Source organism: Scomber japonicus, chromosome 15, assembly GCF_027409825.1.
Source record: "Scomber japonicus isolate fScoJap1 chromosome 15, fScoJap1.pri, whole genome shotgun sequence".
NCBI lineage: Eukaryota > Metazoa > Chordata > Actinopteri > Scombriformes > Scombridae > Scomber > Scomber japonicus.
The window spans coordinates 29,804,957-29,828,076 of record NC_070592.1 but is presented as its reverse complement, the minus strand read 5'-3'; the positions used below and the strand labels follow the sequence as shown (position 1 = coordinate 29,828,076).

General features: G+C 38.5%; 1 protein-coding gene across 1 annotated transcript; it reads right to left on the bottom strand.

Annotated features, from left to right (window-relative positions):
* Positions 1-2,088: 2,088 nt before the first annotated feature.
* gtf2h4 (general transcription factor IIH, polypeptide 4) lies at positions 2,089-23,000 on the bottom strand. Its single transcript, XM_053334329.1, has 14 exons — positions 22,871-23,000; positions 22,312-22,430; positions 22,110-22,214; positions 17,349-17,480; positions 13,843-14,028; positions 13,108-13,216; positions 8,999-9,067; positions 8,389-8,472; positions 6,006-6,192; positions 5,794-5,924; positions 3,603-3,650; positions 3,440-3,518; positions 3,119-3,180; positions 2,089-2,344 (listed from the first exon to the last, which is right to left on the bottom strand). Exons 2-14 carry the CDS (start codon positions 22,428-22,430, stop codon positions 2,234-2,236), a joined length of 1,422 nt encoding a protein of 473 aa, XP_053190304.1. The 5' UTR covers positions 22,871-23,000; the 3' UTR covers positions 2,089-2,233.
* Positions 23,001-23,120: the final 120 nt, after the last annotated feature.

Sequence of the window (23,120 nt, the reverse complement as noted above, 5' to 3'; positions counted from 1 at the left end):
TGGAGAAGACCAACCTGGACAAATCGTCATTGAGAGCTCAGAAAAAAAATACATATTTGACAATTAGGAAAACTCCATCACTGATGAAAATCATGCAATAAGTTACTAGAAAGCTACTAAGGGCAGCTTGTGGAAAGGTTGCTCCTCTACTCTTTCACTAGTCCATGGTTCTCAACATTGTCTGGTGTTTGTGTTTCAGTCCTGTAACTGTTACATGGATGTGGAACAGGTGTTTTATTGAAGGGCTTCAATCCTGGCCTTTATGAGATTAGTGATAGTGAGCCAGATCATCACTCATAGCTTTGTGTGTGTGTGTGTGTGTGTGTGTGTTTAAGCACAGGAAACATGTCAGCAGTAACAGTTTTGAAAGTGATGTATTAGTCTCCCTGTGCTAACCTGAGATGGAACCTTCCAGTTAGGTGAAGCTGAGAAGGCCAGTTACTGGTCTATTGAAGGATGTTGAATTTTTCATTTATATTTTTTGATTCATTTTTTGTAATAAATATCACTTGTGTGCATGTTCTCTGGCCTACCAACCTGCTTTTTGCCACATCCCTTTAAAGGTTCCCAGTGCCTTAATATCATCTTCTGTCCTTTATGGGATGGGAGAAATACAATAACCACTGTTTCCATATGTAAGAATGAACCTCAATCTATAGTCTATAATAGTAGTCTTCATGATACTGACCTTAATTTATAACTAATCATTTTCAGTTGTTGTATCTCTGCTTATAAAGCCCAGTTTAATTAAATCTTTAAAGAGTTCAGCCTTTAAAATTGAAATTGTTTGCTCAAAAGTATGAGGAGATATGATAGAAGCTGTTCAAGGATACTCCACTAAACATGAAAGTGTACTGGGATGTAGAGTTCAGCAGACATACTGTATCTTCTGAAGACATTTCAGTTGAGGCAGTGTTCTTAAGTCAGATGTAATTAAAATAAATGTAGCATATTTTTGTTTTCCTTTTGATTTTTGCCTAATTGTCATTTATTTTTCTGTGCATTCTTTTTGGAAAATGAATTGCACACACATACAGACCTTTAACTATCAGTCCAAGCAGGCATTCCACCCAGTTTAAGTGAGCCTGCTCATGAATAGATGGTGTAAACAGATTTCAGTTCATATATCAATTAGTACTCCTTTTTTTCAATCTAACACTCCATAAATAGGAAACTCCCTTTTTATGTATTATACACTGATCTTACAAACAAAAAATACACTGAACTTGAAAATTGAAGTGATAAGTATTACATAGACTGATCACATTCTTTCTCTCCTTCCCTGATCACATTCCAATACACCAAAAATAACCAAATAAATACATTTTGTTTAACTCATGTTTCTCAGTTATAGTACAGTGAAAACCAAACAGGCTCTCTTTGGTTTATACACTTTACATTTCTCACACTAACATGAGCTGTATGGTTTTCAAATGGAGCCCTACTGATGCTGGATTTTTGTTAAAATATGACTGTGCCAATAAATATTTTACATGTATTATATTTTTTTATTGGCCAACATACCAATGCTGCCATGATAAACTCATATGTGCTGTTAATACTGGCCACACAGTTATTGTCCTCGACTGTGCAAGATATGCTGAATTACTGCAACCTGATCACCATCTCTTCTTCATGACAGGCCCTTCAGCTGGGTTAGCTGAAGTTATTCACTCAGTAATGCTAGGTGGATGGTGTGTGACAGTGGAAATGTGGTTTGAAGTTGATGAGCATCTTGGACTGAGGGAAAAAAGAAACTGCTCGATTGGTCAGATACTCTCCTCTACAGCAAAGTCAAATGTTTCTACTTCAGATGGACTGAAAACTATCTAATCCAGTCAAAACATGAACAAAGTTGGGAAGTATTTTCCTTTCTGTAGTGTTACTGTAAAGTGACCCATTTGTAACATTTTCCAGTTTCCATAGAAAATCAATGAAATCTCCACTTAGCCTGAAACAGACTGAAAGAATATTATCTAAATCCATATCTAGTCCTTGATGATGTATTTAAGACAGGCAATCATTACCTGCTTATCTGCAAATACACAATCATTTAAACAGGAGAAGAAAAATGAGCAGAGGTTTTCTTCTAATCATCCTTTAATCCAAAATACATGGAAGTCAACCTTTTATGAAAAATACAAAATTATTATGTCCTCTCAACTTTCTGTGCAGCAGGAAGTGCTGGCTTCATTAGGTGTGATGTCGTCACTTGTGTCTCCTCATCCTCCAGTTACGTGTGAGACTTCTGTCGTTTCCAGAACCTCTTGACCTCACTGTGTCCCTGCGGTGTCACCACCATCACCCTGTGAGCCACGTCCTGCCACACCAGACAGCCCAGACCCTACACCACAAACACATGCTACTGATCACTCAGTCAATTCATCAAATAAGTACCAAAGGTCATCTAACAGGAACTGCTGGAACTGCAAAGAGTTGATGATCTATAATTTGTGTTATTGTGATTATTCCTCTGTGCTGTAGAAGAACAATGTTCCTTTATCATGAAGAGTTAGGTGTCATTAGTTTGTGTTGATACTGACAGCAGTACTAAAAGTCTTAGAGAAATTTACAGTGTACTATTTAGTAATAACTCAAAAGCTGCATTCCTGCACATGCTCAGTGGTGTCTGCCTTACACAGAACTACTCTCTGGAGACTGAAAACATGGTCTCTGTTATTAGTCTCTAGAGCCGTTTCTAAACAAACTAACATGACCATACTCTCTTTTTTAGTATTTGGATGAGCAAGCTTTAAATCAAGAGCACTCCAGGTACAGTCAAAGGTCATGTGTAAGTTCATAAAAAGAAAGATTGTGCAAAAGCTTTTTTGACTTTTCATAGTGTTTGGGCCACAATGGAGGCGTTGTACTCTTGTACTTTATATACTATTGGCCATATAGCTGATCATTTATTTCAGTAAAGCAGATTTGTAAAATCATGAGAAATGACTAGTGTGATCCTTGGAAATCTATGAATAAAATGCACTATTGTAGAATTAACAGTGTGTACAACTGGCAGCTGAATGTACAAAGACAGAAAACATTATAAATTATCTAAAAATCATCATCATAGAATATCATATTATTCAATTATGAAGATATGAAACAAAATCCAAACCTGAGCTCTGTCTCGCAGCACCTCAAAGTCAGCCTGGGAGAGGAACTGGTTATAGAGCACTCCTGCAGATATCATCAGACAGGTGAGAAAGAAGGTTAAAGGCCAGCAAAACATCCTCTTTATTACAGGACGAATGAATTCAATCAGTTCACAGCAGCTCTCCACACACCTCACACACCTTCAAGCTCTCTATTACATTTACTTTCATTTGATTCCATATTACTTCACACTGTTTCTAAGACATGCAGCACTGGCTACAACATAACGCTATTTATAACGTTTTTTACAATCTTATTAAAACAGATAAATAAGCTCACTCACCTTCTGTGAACTGCAGTCGATCTCTCTCCAGCTCCCACAGTCGGATCTGATCTGTTATGGTTGAAGGCAGCACTGGGGTCTGCAGCAAACACATGAAGGATGAACACACTGCACACCCATGACAGAATTAACAGAGGGAAAAGAAAGGATGGATTTCATGTACCTGTTTGAGCATGACAGGGTGTGCTCTGGTTCTCAGGAAGTGGATAATCTGAAAAAGGAAAACATTTGTTGCACATATTAAAGTGGATTACTAACTATACCAGAAAACTAATAAAATATTCCATGATATGAAACAAATAAGTGCCACATCTATTGAACACGTATTTTCCCCGGTAAGAAATGAAGCACTTAAATGTCAAAATCTACATTTTTGCCAGCAGGTTTAAAGGGAACTGGGACTACTGACTACTACTAATTATTGACTCTCAATCAAACTGATTATAAAATAATTAGGCATTTAAAGCTCATACATGATGAAGGCAACACACTAAAACTATCACAGATAAATAAATAAATAAATGAATATACCAGTAATGTACAATGAAGGAAGTTTTTTTCCACTTTTTTCAAATCTGGATTTGTGCTTTTCCCTGGACATTGCTTTTCATGTGTGACAGTGATGTTCATTCATTATCTAGGTCAACTTGTGAATATGAATGGTTGACCTCTATATAGTAATGTGTGATGTAGGCAATGGCATGAAAAAGGAGGGGTTGGATGCTTAACACATTTCAATCAGAATTTATACAAACTTACAAACTGACTGTATGTTTATTGCTGTTAACTGAATAAGTAGAACACATAGCTGTACTAGTGTAGCTGTAGCTGTGATCACATATATATATATATATATATATATATATATATATATATATATATATATATATATATATATATATATATATATATATATATATATATATATATATATATATATATATATATAAGCATCTTGCTGGCTGTGCTGAATGAATGAATGAATGTATGAATGTATGAATGAATGTATGAATGAATGAATGAATGTATGAATGAATGAATGTATGAATGAATGTATGAATGAATGAATGAATGAATGAATGAATGAATGTCATAACTAATGCTACACTGCCAAAGAATAAGTTGTTTACCTTGTTATGCCAGTTCAATGGAATGAATTCAGTGAAGTTAATGTTAAGTAGATCTCACCTCACTGCTTCTCATTTCTTACATCTTATTTACTATTACTATTTATCAATAAATAAATCATACAGTAAAGTGAAAGAATTCATAGTGTACAGTACATGTGTGCCTATATACAGATTTGGTGAACATGAGAATGCCCCTGATTTTGTTATTGCGCCTATAAATATAAATATTTGAAGACATCAGCAGTTACCTAGGTGTTTGCAGGTACCAGTGAGAATGGAGCGATTGAAAATGACTTGCTGATTATTTGTATTGCAGTAGCTAACATAGGTTATTTTGGCGATAAAGACAGTGAGCAGTAGAAAGAGAAATTGATGGATTATGACTTGTGTGTGGTGTTTTCCAGGACATGGGTCATATTATTCAATGACTGAATGTAAATCTAAAGTAAACATCCTGAGAAAGCAAAGCGCTGCTCACCAAATAAAAAGAGAACACCACATCTAAATGAAATATGCTGAAATAACATTTTAAATCTAGAACACTACACTTTTTATTCCCTGTATAATATATTCTGCTGGAGTTTAGTCATTTTATAGTGAGCCTTGACTTTTAAAACAATTATCATACAATAACTGAATGTCTCTATTATTCACTACCTTAACCTTGTACTTATCTATCAGTACTCAACAGTGAGTTGATGGTTTTTCTCATTATAACATTACAAAGACTGTTAGTCTGACATCAGTACAGTGCTTTGCTGTCCTTTCAGTTTCTAACCATGTGTGACTTGTGTGCATGTGACTTTATCTTTATATCATTAATCTAGACGTGGCACTATGGTCTTTATGCATTATATCTGGCTGCAAATTAGATGAAGTATTATTAACAATCAGGCTGCATGTGCTATTGAACTGTGCAGTGAGAAAACATTTATTTGGTATTATTCAGTAGGCTAATTTTATTGTTGTATATATATGTAATACTTGCACTTTGAGGTCCTTTTTTTAGTTTATAATTTTATTTTTGTATATATTTTTATGTTAAAATTGCATTTTAGGGTCCTTTTATTTCATTTTTAATTTTATTGTTGTATACATTTTATTTTGTTTTTCTATATCACTATTCTTGAGCTGCTGTAGCAATGAATTTTCCCCACTGTGGGATCAATACATTTATCTTATCTTATTAATAAGAGGTGTGCAGTGTGAGCAGCAGCTGACTACCTGTTGTGCAGTGATGCCGTTGGCAATGGCCTGTTGCACTGACTCTCTTGTGACCTGAGCAACTACTACATTTGGGAAGCGATACAACATTTCACTGAAGAGAGCCACCAGAGCGATCTGAAGTTCTGAGCCTGGAAGAAACACACAAACAGATCAGTGAAGGCTTGTTCAGATACTGCCAACTTCATAGTGCTTCCTGTGTTCACACGTACTTGTGTAAGCGTAGATACGATAATTGGTTTCTACCACAATGAAACCAGCATCTCCAGTACCAGGAGTGGATCCCATGTTAGAAGAAGAGGAGGAAGAGGAGGAAGAGGAGGAGGAAGAGGAGTTGGTAGTGACTCCTGCAGCCAGAGTGATGGCCAGTCTGGTGGGGTAGTACCGCCTCGATTTCCTCTGATGATAGAAGACAGACTTCATTACACTTGCATTTTGTAAGCCTGTTTGTCTTTTACATTTGGCTGTCAGTTATCAGTCACCATAAGAAGTGCTCTATGTGTCTGTGGATTGATCAGTACCAATAACTATGTTAAAGCTAAATGCATTGTTGGCTATGAAACTCACGTTGGGAAGCTGCTCAGTCGCTGAGTGTCTGTCGTTTCAATACTACAAGCCACACCTCTAACATTGTTCTTTTAAAAATAAGAAAGTTTTATATATAGGTCAAGAACAGACTTTCATGCTTACCTCAAACATACAGTAAACAGATATTTCTAAACTGCAGTTTCTTACCTCTGACATATACACTGACATAGAATTAAATACATATAAATAGAGCCCCACCCATATTGGATTTCTGGGGCCGTTACTGATACCGATATTAGGAAATAAAAAAATAAAAAATTTATCAGCTGATAATGTTATAGAATATATACATAAACACAAGTTATGTAATGGAGACTGTGATGTTTTACAGTTTAAGAATAACTTAATATTGACATCAGTCCACTGAAACAGTAAACGTCACTGGGATTTGAATAGGAAAAAGGATAAATATACATAAAATGTTGCCTATATATCTTTGAAAAAATGACAGCACATATGGGACAGCATTAACACTGATAATGATATATCTGTGATAGGCCAATATCAGCTGATAATATCGGCTGTGTGATATATTGGACAGGCTCTACTTATAATCCCTTATTTGAATTTCGTGATTCTTTGTTTTTTTTAATTTTCTAACAGTGATTAAAAGTACAGCTTGGTGTAAACTGGCAACAATGGCAGAAACAGGGTGTTCACACTCTGTCAGATATATGTGACGAAAAAGGTCTTAAACCTTTCCTTAAAGATATATATCATTTACCTGGAACCTCCTTTTTCTTTTATTTACAACTGCGTACCGCTATGTGCACCTATGGTGTACCATGGAACCAACCCTTGTCAACACATCCTTTAATCAATGTTATATGTAAATACTGCACTTGTGTTAAAAGAGGATTTGTTTCTTTTTTATACAAAATATTACAAGAAAAGTTAAATAGACCAATAGGTAGTGTCGCTGTTTGGAATTTTGATTTAAAAGATTTTGATGTAACTTTAAATTGGACAAGAGTGTGGAGTAATATATCTTTGTCATCACAAAACTACAAGCATCAGTTAATTAATTATAAAATAATACAAAGATTTTATTTAACCTCAAGTCCTCTTTGCTCCTTATGCCCTCAAAAATCATTGGGCACATATTTACATATGCTGTGGGAATGTCCTGGGGTCCATTCATTTTGGGCTGATGTGGTTGGAGTTCTCTCTGTAATCATTGAAAAAGAAATACCATGTTTGCTACACGTTCTATTGTTAAATGATGATTCATCTCTTAGTTTGACACTGCAGATGAAAAGAGTTCTTTTGGTTGGTTTAACTGCAGCAAAGAAATTATTAGTAAAGAGATGGAACCCCCCCCCCCCATAAACTTAATTTACCCCAATGGATGTTATTTTTTTATGAGTTATCTCTTGAGGCAGCTAGTGCTCGTGCACAAGGAGCAAAGATGGAGACAGAAAGCCTGCAGAGATCAGCTCAAAAATTGAAATCCGTTCTTTAGACATTTAATTGTTTTAAGAAAGTACATATTGGTAGCTCATTTCATATTCAATTCTTTATCATTATGAGATTAGGTCAATCGTTTTTTGACTTCTATTATATAGGTTATATTGTGAGGCTATTGGAGGAATGAATTTATAGGGACTGATGGGGATCTGTGGGAGGGATAAGGGTGGGTTGTCTTTGTCTTGTGTTGTTGTCTTGTTTATTTTGTTTTGGAGTTTCTTTTTTGGGGTGTATGTTGTTGTTGTATTGTACTTATACCACATGTACACTTCATGAATACATATGTATTCATGTGTATACACACACAATAATTAATGACATATATCTCTATACTGTTTACACGCATGTGCATGCTATCTACAATTGTTTTGCTCAAGGTGTAGACAAAAATTAGTGAATATATTTGAATTTAGTGTATTGATGTGTCAATGTGGATTGGTTTAATATGTGGTTTTCATGTGAAAAATCAATACAAAAATTGGTCACAAAAAAAAAAAAAGTAAAGTGTTATTGAATCTTTCCTCTGGCCCTCAGCCTTACCTTCCTCTGGAAGACCAGTCCAAACTCCCGCAGATGCTGCAGGAAGGTGAGTAATGACTCACTCATTCCCTCCACTGAGTAGTCCTGATCCACACACATCAATAATAACAAAGAAAAGTTATACTGAGGAAGAATTTCAAAACCTCAGACCAAAGCATTGTGACATTCTTTTCAGGATACACACACACAGACACAATCATGTGTGCATCACTTCCAAGGACATTTACATAAATTCATTTCCTGGAGAACCTAACCTTACCTTAAGTTTAAATTAAGCCTTCACCATAACAATGATTTATGTTAAGGAGGCTTTGCTTTTTTCCCCATAAGTATGATGAATCCCCACAACATGAAAAGAAAAAATAAATAGATTTATGTCCCCATAACATGAGGAGACGAGGAGAGAGGGAGAGAGGGAGGGAGAGAGGGAGAGAGGGAGGGAGAGGGAGAGAGAGAGAGAGAGAGAGAGAGAGAGAGAGAGAGAGAGAGAGAGAGAGAGAGAGAGAGAGAGAGAGAGAGAGAGACAGAGAGAGAGAGAGAGACAGAGAGACAGAGAGACAGACAGACAGACAGACAGACAGACAGACAGACAGACAGACAGCTTACTCACTCTGCCCAGAGTGGAGAAGCTGAGCTGGAATAAGAATGACAGGATCTCCACCAGGTCCATCCCTCTGGACTGCAAGAAAAACCATATGATAGCTATAAACATACCATAAACCCAGGAATTCAAACAATGTGCCAGTTTCACATCTAAGCTATCACAAACAAAAGAAGGTCACTGATAGAGACTGGATAAAAGGATTAAGACATTCTGGTGGGATGGAATTATGTGTACTCTAGCAGTTCTTGATGAAGTCAGTATATAAAGTACATTTCCACAGCATTTACTTTATTTTTCACTATATTAACTAACTAATGAATGTGATTTTTGAAGAAACTGCGGTGGGATTGCTGACTGCTGAAATGCTTTAACTACACTGCACTGCTGTGAATTGCTTGAGCAAAAAAATCATTACATTGTCTGTGCAACAATAGAATTGATTAGTTAGTGCAATAAGTCAATTCTGCTTTGTTCTTTGCAGGTAACCTATACGCAAAAGTGTCCGTTTGATATATGATGTTACTATTAAGTCTAGCTTTTTGAAATAGGTACTTTGGGTAAATACAGGCAAACATTGGAACAGATAAAAATACTTTTAATCACATTAACTCTGCCTCTAGGTGAGATGAAAGGATCACTAAAATTGGCTTGATATGGTTTGGTTTGTAGGATCAGTTCTTCTTTTCAAGGTTTTGCTCGAAGAGGTCTGTAAAGTTCTTTGTTATGGTAACTCCAAGACAGGTGAAGCTGTCCACAGTTATACCTGACAGAGTCCACCAACCATCTCTTGTCTGGGAAGGGGTCTACATCAAAAGTGCCTCACAGTCTCCAACATGACACTTCTGCCAGTTTTACGGATTTTTCCTCTACATATCATACACAGTGCCTATAAAAAATATTCACCTCCTTGGATGTTTCTCCTTTTTATTGCTTTTATAAATGGAATCGTGGTCAGTATAATTTGGCTTTTTTATTTAATGTCAAAGTGAAAACAGATTTCTACAAGGTATATGTAAATTAGTTACAAATATGTGATGTATAAGTGATTAAATAAACAATGCAGTACTTTTTTCTTGAGTTTCTTCCCCATTTCTGTGTAGCTTCAATCAATCAATCAATCAATCAATCAATCAATCTTTATTTGTATAGCGCCAAATCACAACAAAGTTATCTCACGGCATTTTACACATCCGGACGTCTACAGATTACCTGTGAGACGAGAAAGTACAGATAACTCCGGGGAAGAAGTTTAGGTTATTGAATGCAATTAATAGTACATGAGTGTTAATGGATATAGATGGATGGATAGAGAGAGAGGAGCTCAGTGCATCATGGGAGTCCCCCGGCAGTCTAAGCCTATAGCAGCATAAGTTAAGAGCTCTAGGAGCCCTAACTATAGGATTTTGAGTTCTATTCTGAATTTTACGGGAAGCCAATGCAGTGGAGCCAAGATGGGAGTAATATGATCTCTTTCTAGTTTTTGTCAGAACACGAGCAGCTGCATTCTGGACCAGTTGGAGAGTCTTTAGAGACTTGTTAGGACAGCCTGATAATAATGAATTACAGTAGTCTAGCCTAGAAGTAACAAATGCATTGACCAGTTTTTCAGCATCATTTTGAGACAGGATATGTCTAATGTTTGAAATATTACGCAGATGAAAGAAGGCAGTCCTTGAAATGTGTTTTATGTGGGAATTAAAGGACAGATCCTGATCAAATATAACTCCTAGGTTCCTTACAGTGGTGCTGGAGGCCAGAGTAATGCCATCCAGAGTAGTTATGTCATTTGATAATGAATTTCTAAGGTGTTTAGGGCCAAGCACAATAACTTTTTCTGAGTTTAATAACAGGAAGTTGCAGGTCATCCATGTTTGTAGTTTGGTTAACTGGTTGCTTTCATCTGGCTTTATTGATAGATATAATTGAGTATCATCTGCATAACAATGAACATTTATTGAGTGATTCCGGATAATGTTTCCTAAAGGAAGCACATATAAGGAGAATAGTATTGGTCCAAGCACTGAACCCTGAGGAACACTGTGTCTAACTTTTGTTTGCATGGAGGATTTATCATTAACATTTACAAACTGAAATCTATCTGATAAATGGGACTTAAACCAGTTATGCAGTTCATTTGATGCCAATTAAACGTTCAAGTCTCTGTAACAGGATTTGTCAAGTAGTAGCTCTCTTTCAGACTGAATCAGATTGTGCTCCAGGATTTCTCTATTTCATTTCATTCTCTACCTTTACAAGCCTTCCAGGACCTGCTGCTGGACTGATACTGCCAGCACCATGCTTCACAGTGGGGATGGTGTGTTTGTGGTAATGTGTAGTGTAGTGTTTGGTGTCCAGTCCCTGATCTCTCTCTCTCTCTCTCCCTGTTTCCTGTCAGCATCTCTGCCAGTTACTATCTAAAATAAAGGCAAAAAAGTCCAAAATAAAACTAAAACAAAGAAAAAAGATTTAATCTGAGTTTTCTCTTTGCCACTCTCCCATAAAGCAACAGTTGTATGCAGAGTCTCTCCCCTCTCAGCTGCTGAAGCTTTTAACTCCTTCAGAGTAGTCATAGGTGTGTTGGTAGCTTCCCTCACCAGTCTCCTTCTTGCATGGTTACTCAGTTTGTGAGGACGGCCTGCTCTCAGATTTACACATGTGCCATATTCCTTCCATTTCTTCATGATGGATTTAACTGAACTCCAGGGAAAGGTTTTTGTATCCATCCACCCACTTCTGATTTTCAATAAGCTTTTCTTAGAGTTTCTTGGAGGTTTGTTTTGTCTTCATGGTGTAATTATAGCAGGAGTACTGATGAACCAATGACTGGACCTTCCAGACACAATTACCTGAGACACAATCACTGTACTCAGGTGATCTCTCTTTAACTATTTGTGAATTAGGTCAGTCACTTTAAAGAGGGCGAATATTTATACAATCACTTATTTTACATTATACATTTTTAATTAATTGGCATTATTTGTAGAAATCTGTTTTCACTTTGACATTAAAGACTTTTTGTAAATTCATATACTGACCATGATTCCATTTATAAAAGCAATAAAAGGGTAAAACATCCAAGGGGGTGAACATTTTTTATAGACACTGTTGATAGATCAGATAGATAGATTAGATAGATACTTAATTGTGATTGCACATAATAAACAACAATCCTTCATTTCGCATCCTGATCCCAGCAACATACATGAAAAAACATATATAAATGTATTACAGATAACTAAATATATAGAAATGTAAATATTAGAGTGTAACAGTAGAGCCATATATATTGTGCTTAGTCCCAGTGTGTGTGTGAGTGTGAGTGTGTTGGGAGGAGCTCGAGGGTTCGAGGGGGGGCTCAAGAGTTTGCCAATAGTTCTTAGAAAAAAGCTGTTGATTCAATGATGATGATGATGATTCCAAGTGTTCTGAAATATAGACTGTCCACTACTCAAAAAAAAAAAACCCAAACATTCCTCCAAATAAAGGTCCTAACCATCTCAGTGGTAGTTCTGGTCCTAGCTGCTTGTCAGAAATGGTTGGTGAATGAAAACCTTTGTGATACATTTAAGCTTCACAAATGGATAATGACACTGATATCTGATATAATGCATTTGTGCCATTGTCCTGATTTATACTTTTAATGTACATTCCACAGTATTTCAGAGCTCTATGGATTTTTCCTCTCCATTCATGTCCTGTCTTTGCTGGAAGTGGAGCGTGACTGAATGATTACATTTAAATGGGCCTCATCAGAAGAGGAGAATTAACGCTGATTGGGTCAGCTGGAATTATAGTTCCCATATTAGGCCTTTTACATTTTCTACTTTACTGGGAAATTATTGGTTATTCAGAGCAGAAAGAACAAAAGGGAGCAGATTAATTTAACTGCTGCATAACTGCAGAGAATGAGCATACTGCATGTTTTATACAGTTCACTGTTGCTTTGTCCTTCATAATTAGAATCAGGTGTGTTAGAGTGGGGAGATTTCTAAAACATGCAGGGCAGTAGCTGAACACTGATTTAGAGCATCAATAGCACATAGGTGATAACATTACTTTACTCCTTCCTAACATCATTAAATCTAACCAGGTCAGAAGAGATGATGCACAGGTACCTGAGCAGTTTTGAGATACTGCAGGGTGAAGTACCACAGCTGAGAGGCTGTGTCCAGCAGCAGGAACTGGAAACCAGCTGAGGTGATATAGGGTGCCTCCCCCGACTCACTGATAAACAGGGAAGATGGAAGGACTAAATGAGGTATAGTTAGGTAAAATCTTAGTCAGCCTATACATACCCTGTCCATATTCATGTTTATACTGTATCCATCCCTACATGGATTCTGTTCATGCACAGGCTGCAGCAGTGGGTTAGTCTTCATTAATGGGGAGGATCTTTGATTGGATATTGCCATCAGGGATGTAATTTAAGTTTAAACATGAAGCTGGCATCCATTGATGTTTCACTGATATTTATGACACATGATGACTCAGCAATCTTGTTAACATTGAAAAGTTCTTTCTGAACTGTATTGACGGTTCACTTAACCCCAACTTTAAATTGTACTTGTCCAATCTGCATGTAGCATCAGTTACAAGACAGGCACAAAGAGTCTGGAGAATGCATGGTGGCTTTCTTTTAGCCTTTCAACAGCAAATCACTATCACTAGATTTGGTGACTTTAAAGACAACAAGCAACTTTTTTTAAGCAGCTAGTGACAAATCTAGTGACTTTTTGGGCAGACCTCAACTCATCTCCCTGGACATGGTCATTAAAGAATTATTATAAGATATTTTATATTACAGGGTAAAACCAAACTCATCAGTGCTCTTTACTGTTGCTGTTACAGACCTCTTCATGAGTCCTGCTTGAACCAGCAGCTGAGCCAGGTCTTGACTCACAGCAGCACTAGGAGAGCCCACCATGAAGTGCAGAATGACCTCCCAACGTTCCATGGCATAGCGGTCCAGGCTCTCGATGTCCCGGGCGTGGCGGTCAGGACCCAGAGAGCTGCCCTCATCTGCCCATGCTGTGCCCCTATGGGTGGTCACAGAAGTGAAATCTTTTAGAAACACACTTAAGTGCACAATATTTAATTTTCTCTCTTCTTCAAAACAATAAAAGACAGAGACATAAAGTAGCACAGGATCATGGCTGTTCTTGTCTTCATCGCAGTTGGCTTCACCCAGTAAGGATTCTCTCAGTGATCAAGAGGTTTTTATCTGGAGCCGAATCATCCACAGTCCTCCCAGTAATTACAGTAAATACACTGAATAAAGCAGTTTCACATTTGATTTCAGTGTTTGTTGCATCCACAGGATGAATGAGCTGAGCTGCTCAGCTTGTTTCTCTGATAACTTAAGATCCAGACACTGGATGTCTAAAATCCTTACACACAGTTATAAGATATAGTTAACAACAACCAACATCTAAAAAGTGTATCATAAAAAAACAACTGGATAATCAGTCAATTCATGCCAGCTTCTGCTGGAAAGTTACATACTACACCTTTAAGTAAGGACATTCATGTGTGCATCAAACAACAGGTCTACATGGATGAGTCTAACCACTGGAGGTTGAACTGTGTCAAGTCTGGCTGGCTGAGAATAAAATGAGATGAAATTAAAATGCCATATTTCTCTTAATGACTCACAATACTCCACCTTAATTTGACCTAATTACTCATCTTAAAAGGTAAAAAATTGTTCATGTTTAAACTTCTGTAAATATCAGTAGTGTGTAACTAAAATAGACAAATGAAAATTTGTGTTAAATCTGTAATGAAGTCATGTAACCCTGCAGCTACTGACATAGACAAAGCTTACAGCAGCCTATTCTTAATGAATATGTACAGTCGTGGTTCGATTCCCGGCTCCTCCAGTCCACATGTCGATGTGAACTTGGGCAAGACAAATTGCTCCCGTTGCTGTGCCAGCGGTGTATGAATGAGAATGAATGGCTAGCTTCCCCCTGATGGGCAGGTTGGCACCCTGTGTGGTAGCCCCTGCCATCAGTCTATGAACGTGTGTGAATGGGTGATGTAAAGCACTTTGAGTGGTCGTAACGACTAGAAAAGCGTTACATAAGTACAGTCCATTTACATGATGCCCTATCATGCTAGAAAAAACATTGTTTATCACCAAACTGCTCCTGGACTGTTGGGAGAAGTTGCTCTTGGAGAATGTTTTGATGCCAGTCTTTATTCATGGCAGTGTTCTTTGGGAAAACTGTGAGTGAGCCCACTCCCTTGAATGAGAAGCAACCCCACACATCAATAGTCTCAGGATGCTTTAGTGTTCTCTGGACAATCATCTTCCCAGATGCCCAAAAAGTCAGAAGGGGGCGTCATCAGACAGAATAATTTACTTCCTGCACAATGTCAGTCTGTCCTTGATGAGTTTTTTGAAGAGAAGTGGCTTCTTTGCAGCCCTTCTTGACACCAGGCCACCCCCCAAAAGTCTTGGCCTCATTGTGCATGCAGCTGCACTCACACCTGCATGCTGCCGTTCCTGAACAAACTCTGCACTGCTGGTGACCCGATCCTATAGCTGGATCCTCTTTAGGAAACGGTCCTGGCTTTTGCTGGACTTTATTGGGCGCCCTGAAGTCTTCTTCACAGCAATGAACCTCTCTCCTTGAAGTTCTTGATGATCTGATAAATGGTTGATAGGTGCAATCTTACTAGCAGCAATGTCCTTGCCTGTGAAGCCCTTTTGATGCAAAGCAATGATGACTGCACATGTTTCCTTGGAGGTAACCATGGTTAACAGAAGGAGAATGATTTCAAGCAAAACTCCCCTTATAAAAGCAACCAGTCTGCTCTTTTAAGTGTAATATCAGCTGCCTTGTCCTCAATAACACTTTGTGTTATTTTCTTACTAAATTGCAGTGGAAATGAGGTTTTTGTGATTAAGTTAATTTTTATGGCATAGAGTCATAACAATCTAAAGTCAATGCATATTGTCACTATAAGAACTGAAGCAGCAAGCTTTGTGAAAAAACTAAATTTGTGTCAGTCTCAAAAGTTTAGGCCACAGTCACGGTTGTGTTGGTATATGTGTATATGTAACAGTACGGGACAGAGAGCTTGTAATATATGAGCCAAAAAATAAGTAATCATAATGATGAAGATGGAAATTAGCATGAATAATTCAGCCACACATAAAGTTAACCAAGCTGGACTGGACAATTTACAATCAGATTTGCACTTACCTGGTGAATTTTCACTGTCTTTACGCTCTGTTTTAGTCTCCACCAACTACTGAGAGAAATAGCTGGCTCTTTACCTGTTACACACTCCACTATTACCCCTTTTCCACCGAGCTGGAGCTAGTGCTGGTTCGGAGCTAGTGCTAGAGTCAGTGCTCAGTTGGTGCTAATCCAAGCACCTTCTTATGACCCTGTTGCTTTTCCACCGGTAAGGAGCCACACGATTACGTCACTGTATAATGTAGCCAGCGCGCACCTTTGAAGCACTTCCATGATTCACCAGTGAGAGGCAGCAACGTGGCCCACGGCATCTAGCCTGCCGGAAACGAAGAAGGAGAAGAAGAAAAAGAAGAAGAAGACGACGACTCTGGCAAAAAAATGATAAAAACAGTACTTTTAATCAACAAATATTTAACCCTCTGTAAATGCCACACTAGTCAGCTAATGAATGTTAACCCCGCTAGTCTGCTAATAAATGTTAGCCCCGCTAGTCGGCTGATAAACGTTAGCCCCACTAGCCGGTTAATAAATGTTAGCTGCGCCCCCAGTCCGCTGACAAAATCGGCTCTTGCTTCAGACCAGCAAAGAGTTGGTGCTCGCTCTGGCTCCTGTTCTGAGGCTCCGGGCTGGAGCTTTGGCGATGGAAAAGCAAAGAACCGGTGCTTAGTCAGGCTCTGGCTCCGAACCAGCACCAGCTCCAGCTCCAGCTCGGTGGAAAAGGGTTATGTTCATCAACTAGTCTCTGAATGTGTGTGTGTGTGTGTGTGTGTGTGTGTGTGTGTGTGTGTGTGTGTGTGTGTGTGTGTGTGTGTGTGTGTGTGTGTAGGGGGGGGGGGGGTGCAGGTAGTGTACAGTGGTTTGAGGACAGACTTGAATAAATGAACATATCCTTTAACATGTCAGATCTTCATTTCAAACTACAAGCAGGTCCTTACTGACTAAGGCTGAGAAAGAAGAACTGGAAGATAGTAAACACAGCAGTATTTGGCTTTGTACAATTTAAAGCTCAGTGGAATTATCACTGACATAAAAGGTGTGCACACAATAGCTGGATTTTCATTGTGAAATGAACAATCTCTGAACACACAGTGTGAGAGGAGTGCTGCAGTCCTATGATTAAACGATGTGTTCACTGGAAGCAGACCTACCCGCCGAGCAGTGCTATCCTCAGGTTGTCTTTGAACACTGGATTTAAAATGTATCCCTGTAGACCACCCTGCAGCTGCTGACTGTGCCAAAGGCGGAGTCCTGCCAACACTGAGACACATTCATCATGGTCCCTGCAGGTGGAAACCAAGAAAAAGAAACAAATAAACTGAATTGGTTATCACTCTGAAATGTGTAGTCCCCCATTTTCTCCCAGTGAAAAGGTTGTAAAAAGCTGCTAACTGCTGCTGAAGACATTTCATTGATTGCTCTACTCTCTCCTTGATGCTGTTTAAGTTGGTTCTGTGTTTGACATATTAAGGAATCATGTCATTCATGGAAAGCACACACCTTATGAAAAAATGCAACAATATATGTGTGTTTTAGTATCTTGTAGCATGTTTGTGTTTTTGTATGTGTTTTGTCCTTAGTGGCCATCGTACAAATCTGATCAAAACCAAATCTGATAAGACTCAAAACATAGATGCAAGAATTGCAGTGCTGTCGAATCAGGTGGTCTGAACGGCCAACAGTGTGTGGGACAACATACACAACTCAGAGGCATTATCAGATAAAAACACTCTGTTATCTAAAATATCACTGAGACTAACATATGAAAAACAGCCTCAGACCAAAAATACATTAAACTATGTGGACAGAGCTTATGTCACATATGTCATCTATATGATATGGTCAACATTGGGAAGAACAGGCTCTGGATGGATATGATCTCCACAGCATTCAAATAGTGAGTTCATTTCTACTACACTAAGTGCAAAAATGAAGATTAGTATATAAAATGTATATAAACATAGTACAAAAAATAAAGAAGTGTGTGTTTGGTAGATTATTTCTTTGTTGTAACAATGCTCCTTGGCAATAAATCTTATACGGTTGGAAAGCCCGTTTACTTCCCTTTTAAATGGAGCCACATTTGTAAGGAACATGCGTTTGTGGGATGAACAGCAGAGCTGAGTCAATATGGTTGTGTTGGTCAAGCACGCCCAGCACGGTCAGCACGCCCAAGCTGATCCCACAAGATTTGACACATTTTTCATGGACGCAACCTACATACTCAGCTCTGCTTTCCAACGGTATAAGATTTATTGCCAAGAAGCATTGTTACGGAAAGTATTCACACCCCTTCACTTCCCCCACATTTTATGTTACAGCCTTATTCCAAAATTGATTAAATTCCTTTTTTTCTCACCAATCTCTCATCAACCTACACACAATACCCCATAATCACAAAGTGAAAATGTTTTTTTAGAATTTTTTGCAAAATTATTAAAAATAAAAAACTGAAATATCGCATGTACAGAAGTATTCACACCCTTTGCTATGACATCCTTGAGATGTTTGTACAACTTGATTGGAGTCCACTTGTAGTAAATTCAAATGATTGGACATGATTTGGAAAGGCTCACACCTGTCTATATAAAAGGTCCCACTTTTTGACAGTGCATGTTAGAGCAGAAGCCAAAGGAATTGTCTGTAAACCTCCGAGACAGGATTGAATCAAGGCACAGATCTGAGGAAGGGTACAAAAAAAATGTCTCAATGCAGCATTGAGGGTCCTGAAGAGCACGATGGTCTCCATCATTCCTAAATGTAAGAAGTTTGGAACCAGCAGGACTCTTCCTAGAGCTGGTAGCCAAACTGAGCAATCGAGGGAGAAGGGTCTCGGTCACAGAGGACACTCTGGTCACTCTGATAAAGCTCTAGCGTTCCTCTGTGGAGATGGGAGAACCTTCCAGAAGAACAACCATCTCTGCAGCACTCGACCAATCAGACCTTTATGGTAGAGTGGCCAGACAGAAGCCTCTGCTCAGTAAAAGGCTTATGACAGCTTGCTTGGAGTTTGCCAGAAGGCACCTAAAGGACTCTCAGACCATGAGAAACAAGATTCTCTGGTCTGATGAAACCAACATTGAACTATTTGGCCTGAATGCCAAGCGTCACATCTGGTGGAAACCAGGCACCTCTCATCACCTGGCTAATAGCATCCCTATGGTGAAGCATGGTGGTGGAGCATCATGCTGTGGGGCAGGAACTGGACTAGTCAGGATGGAGGGAAAGATGAACAGAGCAAAGTACAGAGAGATCCTTGATGAAAATCTGCTCCAGAGCGCTCAGGACCTCAGACTTAGGTGAAGGTTTACCTTCCAACAGGACAACAACCAGGAGCACACAGCCAAGACAACGAAGGAGTGGCTTCAGGACAAGTCTGTGAATGTCCTTGAGTGTTCCAGCCAGAGCCCAGACTTAAACCTGATTGAACATCTCTGGAAAGACCTGAAAATAGCTGTGCAGCAACGCTCCCCATCTAACCTGACAGAGCCTGAGAGGATCTACAGAGAAGAATGGGAGAAATACCCCAAATACAGGTGTGCCAAGCTTGTAGCTTCATACCCAAGAAGACTTGAGGCTGTAATCGCAGCCAAGGTGCCTCAACTAAGTACTGAGTAAAGGGTGTGAATACGTATGTACATGCCACATTTCAGTGTTTTATTTTTAATAAATTTGCAAACATTTCTAAAAAACCTTTTTTGCTTTGTCATTATGGGGTATTGTGTGTAGATTGATGAGAAAAAATTGATTTAATCCATTTTGGAATAATGCTGTAACATAACAAAATGTGGGGGAAGGGGTGTGAATACTTTCCGGATGCACTATGACGTGTATATATAGTATTGAATTGGGACTGAAGTGCATGTGTTCACTGGAGTTGGATGATATATGTTGTGAGAATGTTTAGACTAATGTACTGCATCCATCCCTTTAGCAATGGAACAAGTCAATAAGCAGGGCCAGGTTCTTCATATATGGACAATTACACAAAATTGGTTTGATTGTTGATCATTTGACACAAGTCTGGATTTTTCAGCTCAGTTATTCCCTTTGTATTTGGATCTGTTGTCAAAGCAACAAGACCATGAGACCAAACCTGGCTGTGATGAAAAATGCTGATATCATTGTTATTTTAAATGAGAAAATCCAGATTACTGATAAACCATGTGATCTATTGGTGTAATTATTATATTGAAGAAAATGTATCATTTGAATGTTTGAAATGTATCTTCAGTACAGAATGTATACTGGCAGTGAAACTATTCATTTTAATTTGACTTAATTTACAAATTATAGAGACATTATTGAAATCACATTGGCCACTTTCCTTAACAATGGTTATAAAAGTGAATCTGCTTCTGCTGCTGGAGATGGTTAAAGGGCAGGTTGGGTGGAAATGTGTTGCTGTAACAATTCCTACTCTCCATTACAGTTGCAACCATTTCGGTAAGTGTTAGGATTAACTGATTAAATAATGAACTATTTTGAGAATGAATCAATCAATTGAGTAATTTTTTAAAAGGCATAGTGTCCACATTTTCTGCTTCCAGCTTCTTAAATATCAATATATTCTTATTTCTTCAGACCTCTGACTGTAAACTGAATATATTTGGGCTGTGGACCGTTGGTCAGGATAAATCAACTTATTTGAAGACTTTACTTTGGGCTTTAGGACACAGCAAAAGACACTTCTCACCATTAGTATTATCACCACCCTAGACCAAAAATCAATGAATCAAGAAAATAACATATTCTTCGTTGATCAATGAAACTAATCAGTGCAGCCCTGCTTTGTTCAGGACTGTATTTTGACTCATCACTGCACCACACGTTTAGTCCATATAAATTCATCACCATTCACTCTGAGGTCTATCATGTTTTATGGGTGGAACTTGTCTCATACTGCTGGTCTGGGTAGTTTCAGTCAGTATAACATACTGTAGGCAGAGTGTGGAGTAGCTCCACTGTGACTGGCTTCATGTTTTCTGATTCAATGTAAAGTCAATTGTTATTAAAGACCGTGTAAAGTGAATTCAAACATTTTCTTCTGAACACATTAAATAGGTCATAAATGTATTTCTAAAAAAGGTGTAAAAAGCATTTCAACCATTTAGATTTGAATTGTGGAGCTAGGCTTCACAAACTGTGTTTCAAGATTTCTGTGTTCAGGATTTAGTGGGCGGGTCTGAAAATCACAGCTGCGTTAACATAAACCCGCACCTGCTGCTGTAGAGGTATAAATACATTCAGCGCACTACTACTACTACTACTACAGTTAGCCAGTTAGCTGTGTTAGCTGCCGAGTTAGCCGACGAGCTAACCGCTGAGCTAGCCACTGGGCTAGCAGCAGAAAGCTCTCAGACCTAGTGACACTTGGTAGGGGGTGGAGTTTCAGATGAGTTTTACACAACTTTGAAGCCTAATTTGGCAATTTTTTAAATCATTCAAATTTGGAAGGATGGTTAACAACACACTTTTCTGTGGTAAGTCAAAACTTTAAGTGGATGACCGTCTCTGCTGCCCCCACCTTCACAATTTTTCAATGTCATCATTTGTGCCCAAATGAACATTGAAATATGATTTTCTTGCTGTAATAATTTCTCCTGTTCATACTGACCATTAGAGGATCTTGTCCTCCATCACTTACATTGTCAGTACATTATGAAGGAGATCTTTTAATATTCAGTAAGAAGAGGAGGAATAATTCATATGGACACGTGACTGAACCCATTCTTCAATTATGAAGATCAGTAGCAAACTCATGTGGATGCAAATAAACAGACACATGATGCCTTTGCTTTACAGGTCAGTGGTAGAAATGTGACTCAGCTGTTCAGGAAGGCAATGAAACACCTAATCAGAAACACAACGCTGCTAGATTTAATGAGGACATGAGAAAGAAAGTGACTCACTTTTGACTGTCTTTTTTCACCCATAATGCCACTGCAGCCTGTGGGAGAGGCTGCTCCAGGAACAGCATGCGCATCACATAATTCTTGGCCAGATCGGGGAGCTCCCTGCAGAGATCACATATTAAGTTATCATCCAGTCATCTCTGGATGTATACGCCCACAACAACAGAACATCCATGAGCATGTGTTGAAGCTGTCTTACCTGTAGACAGCCAGACATGTTGCTGGATGGTTGTAGAGTCTGTCCAAAATCTCAGGACTGAGCTCTCTCAGGTATTCATGTAGATTCTTACAGTGCAGCTGGACACGCAGCTTCATCATCTACACAAACAAGCAGGAATCATATGAGATGCACTGCAGTCCACCTGATTAACCGATGACACACCCCAAAGCTCCCACCAGAATATAACCATTTAGTCTTGCTATAGTTATTCCTGAACACACAGAGATCACTCATAAAAACTGTCTGTACGTCTTCTGCATACTGGATCCCGTCTTTGATTCGGCATGGATAACAAGACTCTTCTTTAAAAAGTAAACGATGCTGTTAGAACATGTGGCAGTATTAATGCAGTACTAATGCGGTACCATGACAGTAACGTTTAAAACAAAGCTCAAATTAAATATGTATGTATTTTGGAGTGGAAAATTATTCAGAAACGATGTTCACTTCCGCAGCAGTCATATCACAGCCAGCACAGAAGCCACGCTGGTTGAAATTACATTAGAATGAACATATTTATATTAAACCTTTTATTTACCGAAAGACGGATATAAAGTAGCGACGAACTCCAGGCTATTATATTAGTTTATAGCACCCAATATTACAATGTTAACACCATTGTTGTTATTCGGCATCCATACACGTTCGACTACGCAGCCATGTTACCGGGTCACGTGATCCTAATTAGCGGGTCCTTATTGGTCGTGTCCTTCTTCAGCTGTCAATGGTAGTCGTTGTACAGCTTAAAGAGTACAGTACTGCCACCTGCCGACATGAATGTGGATTTA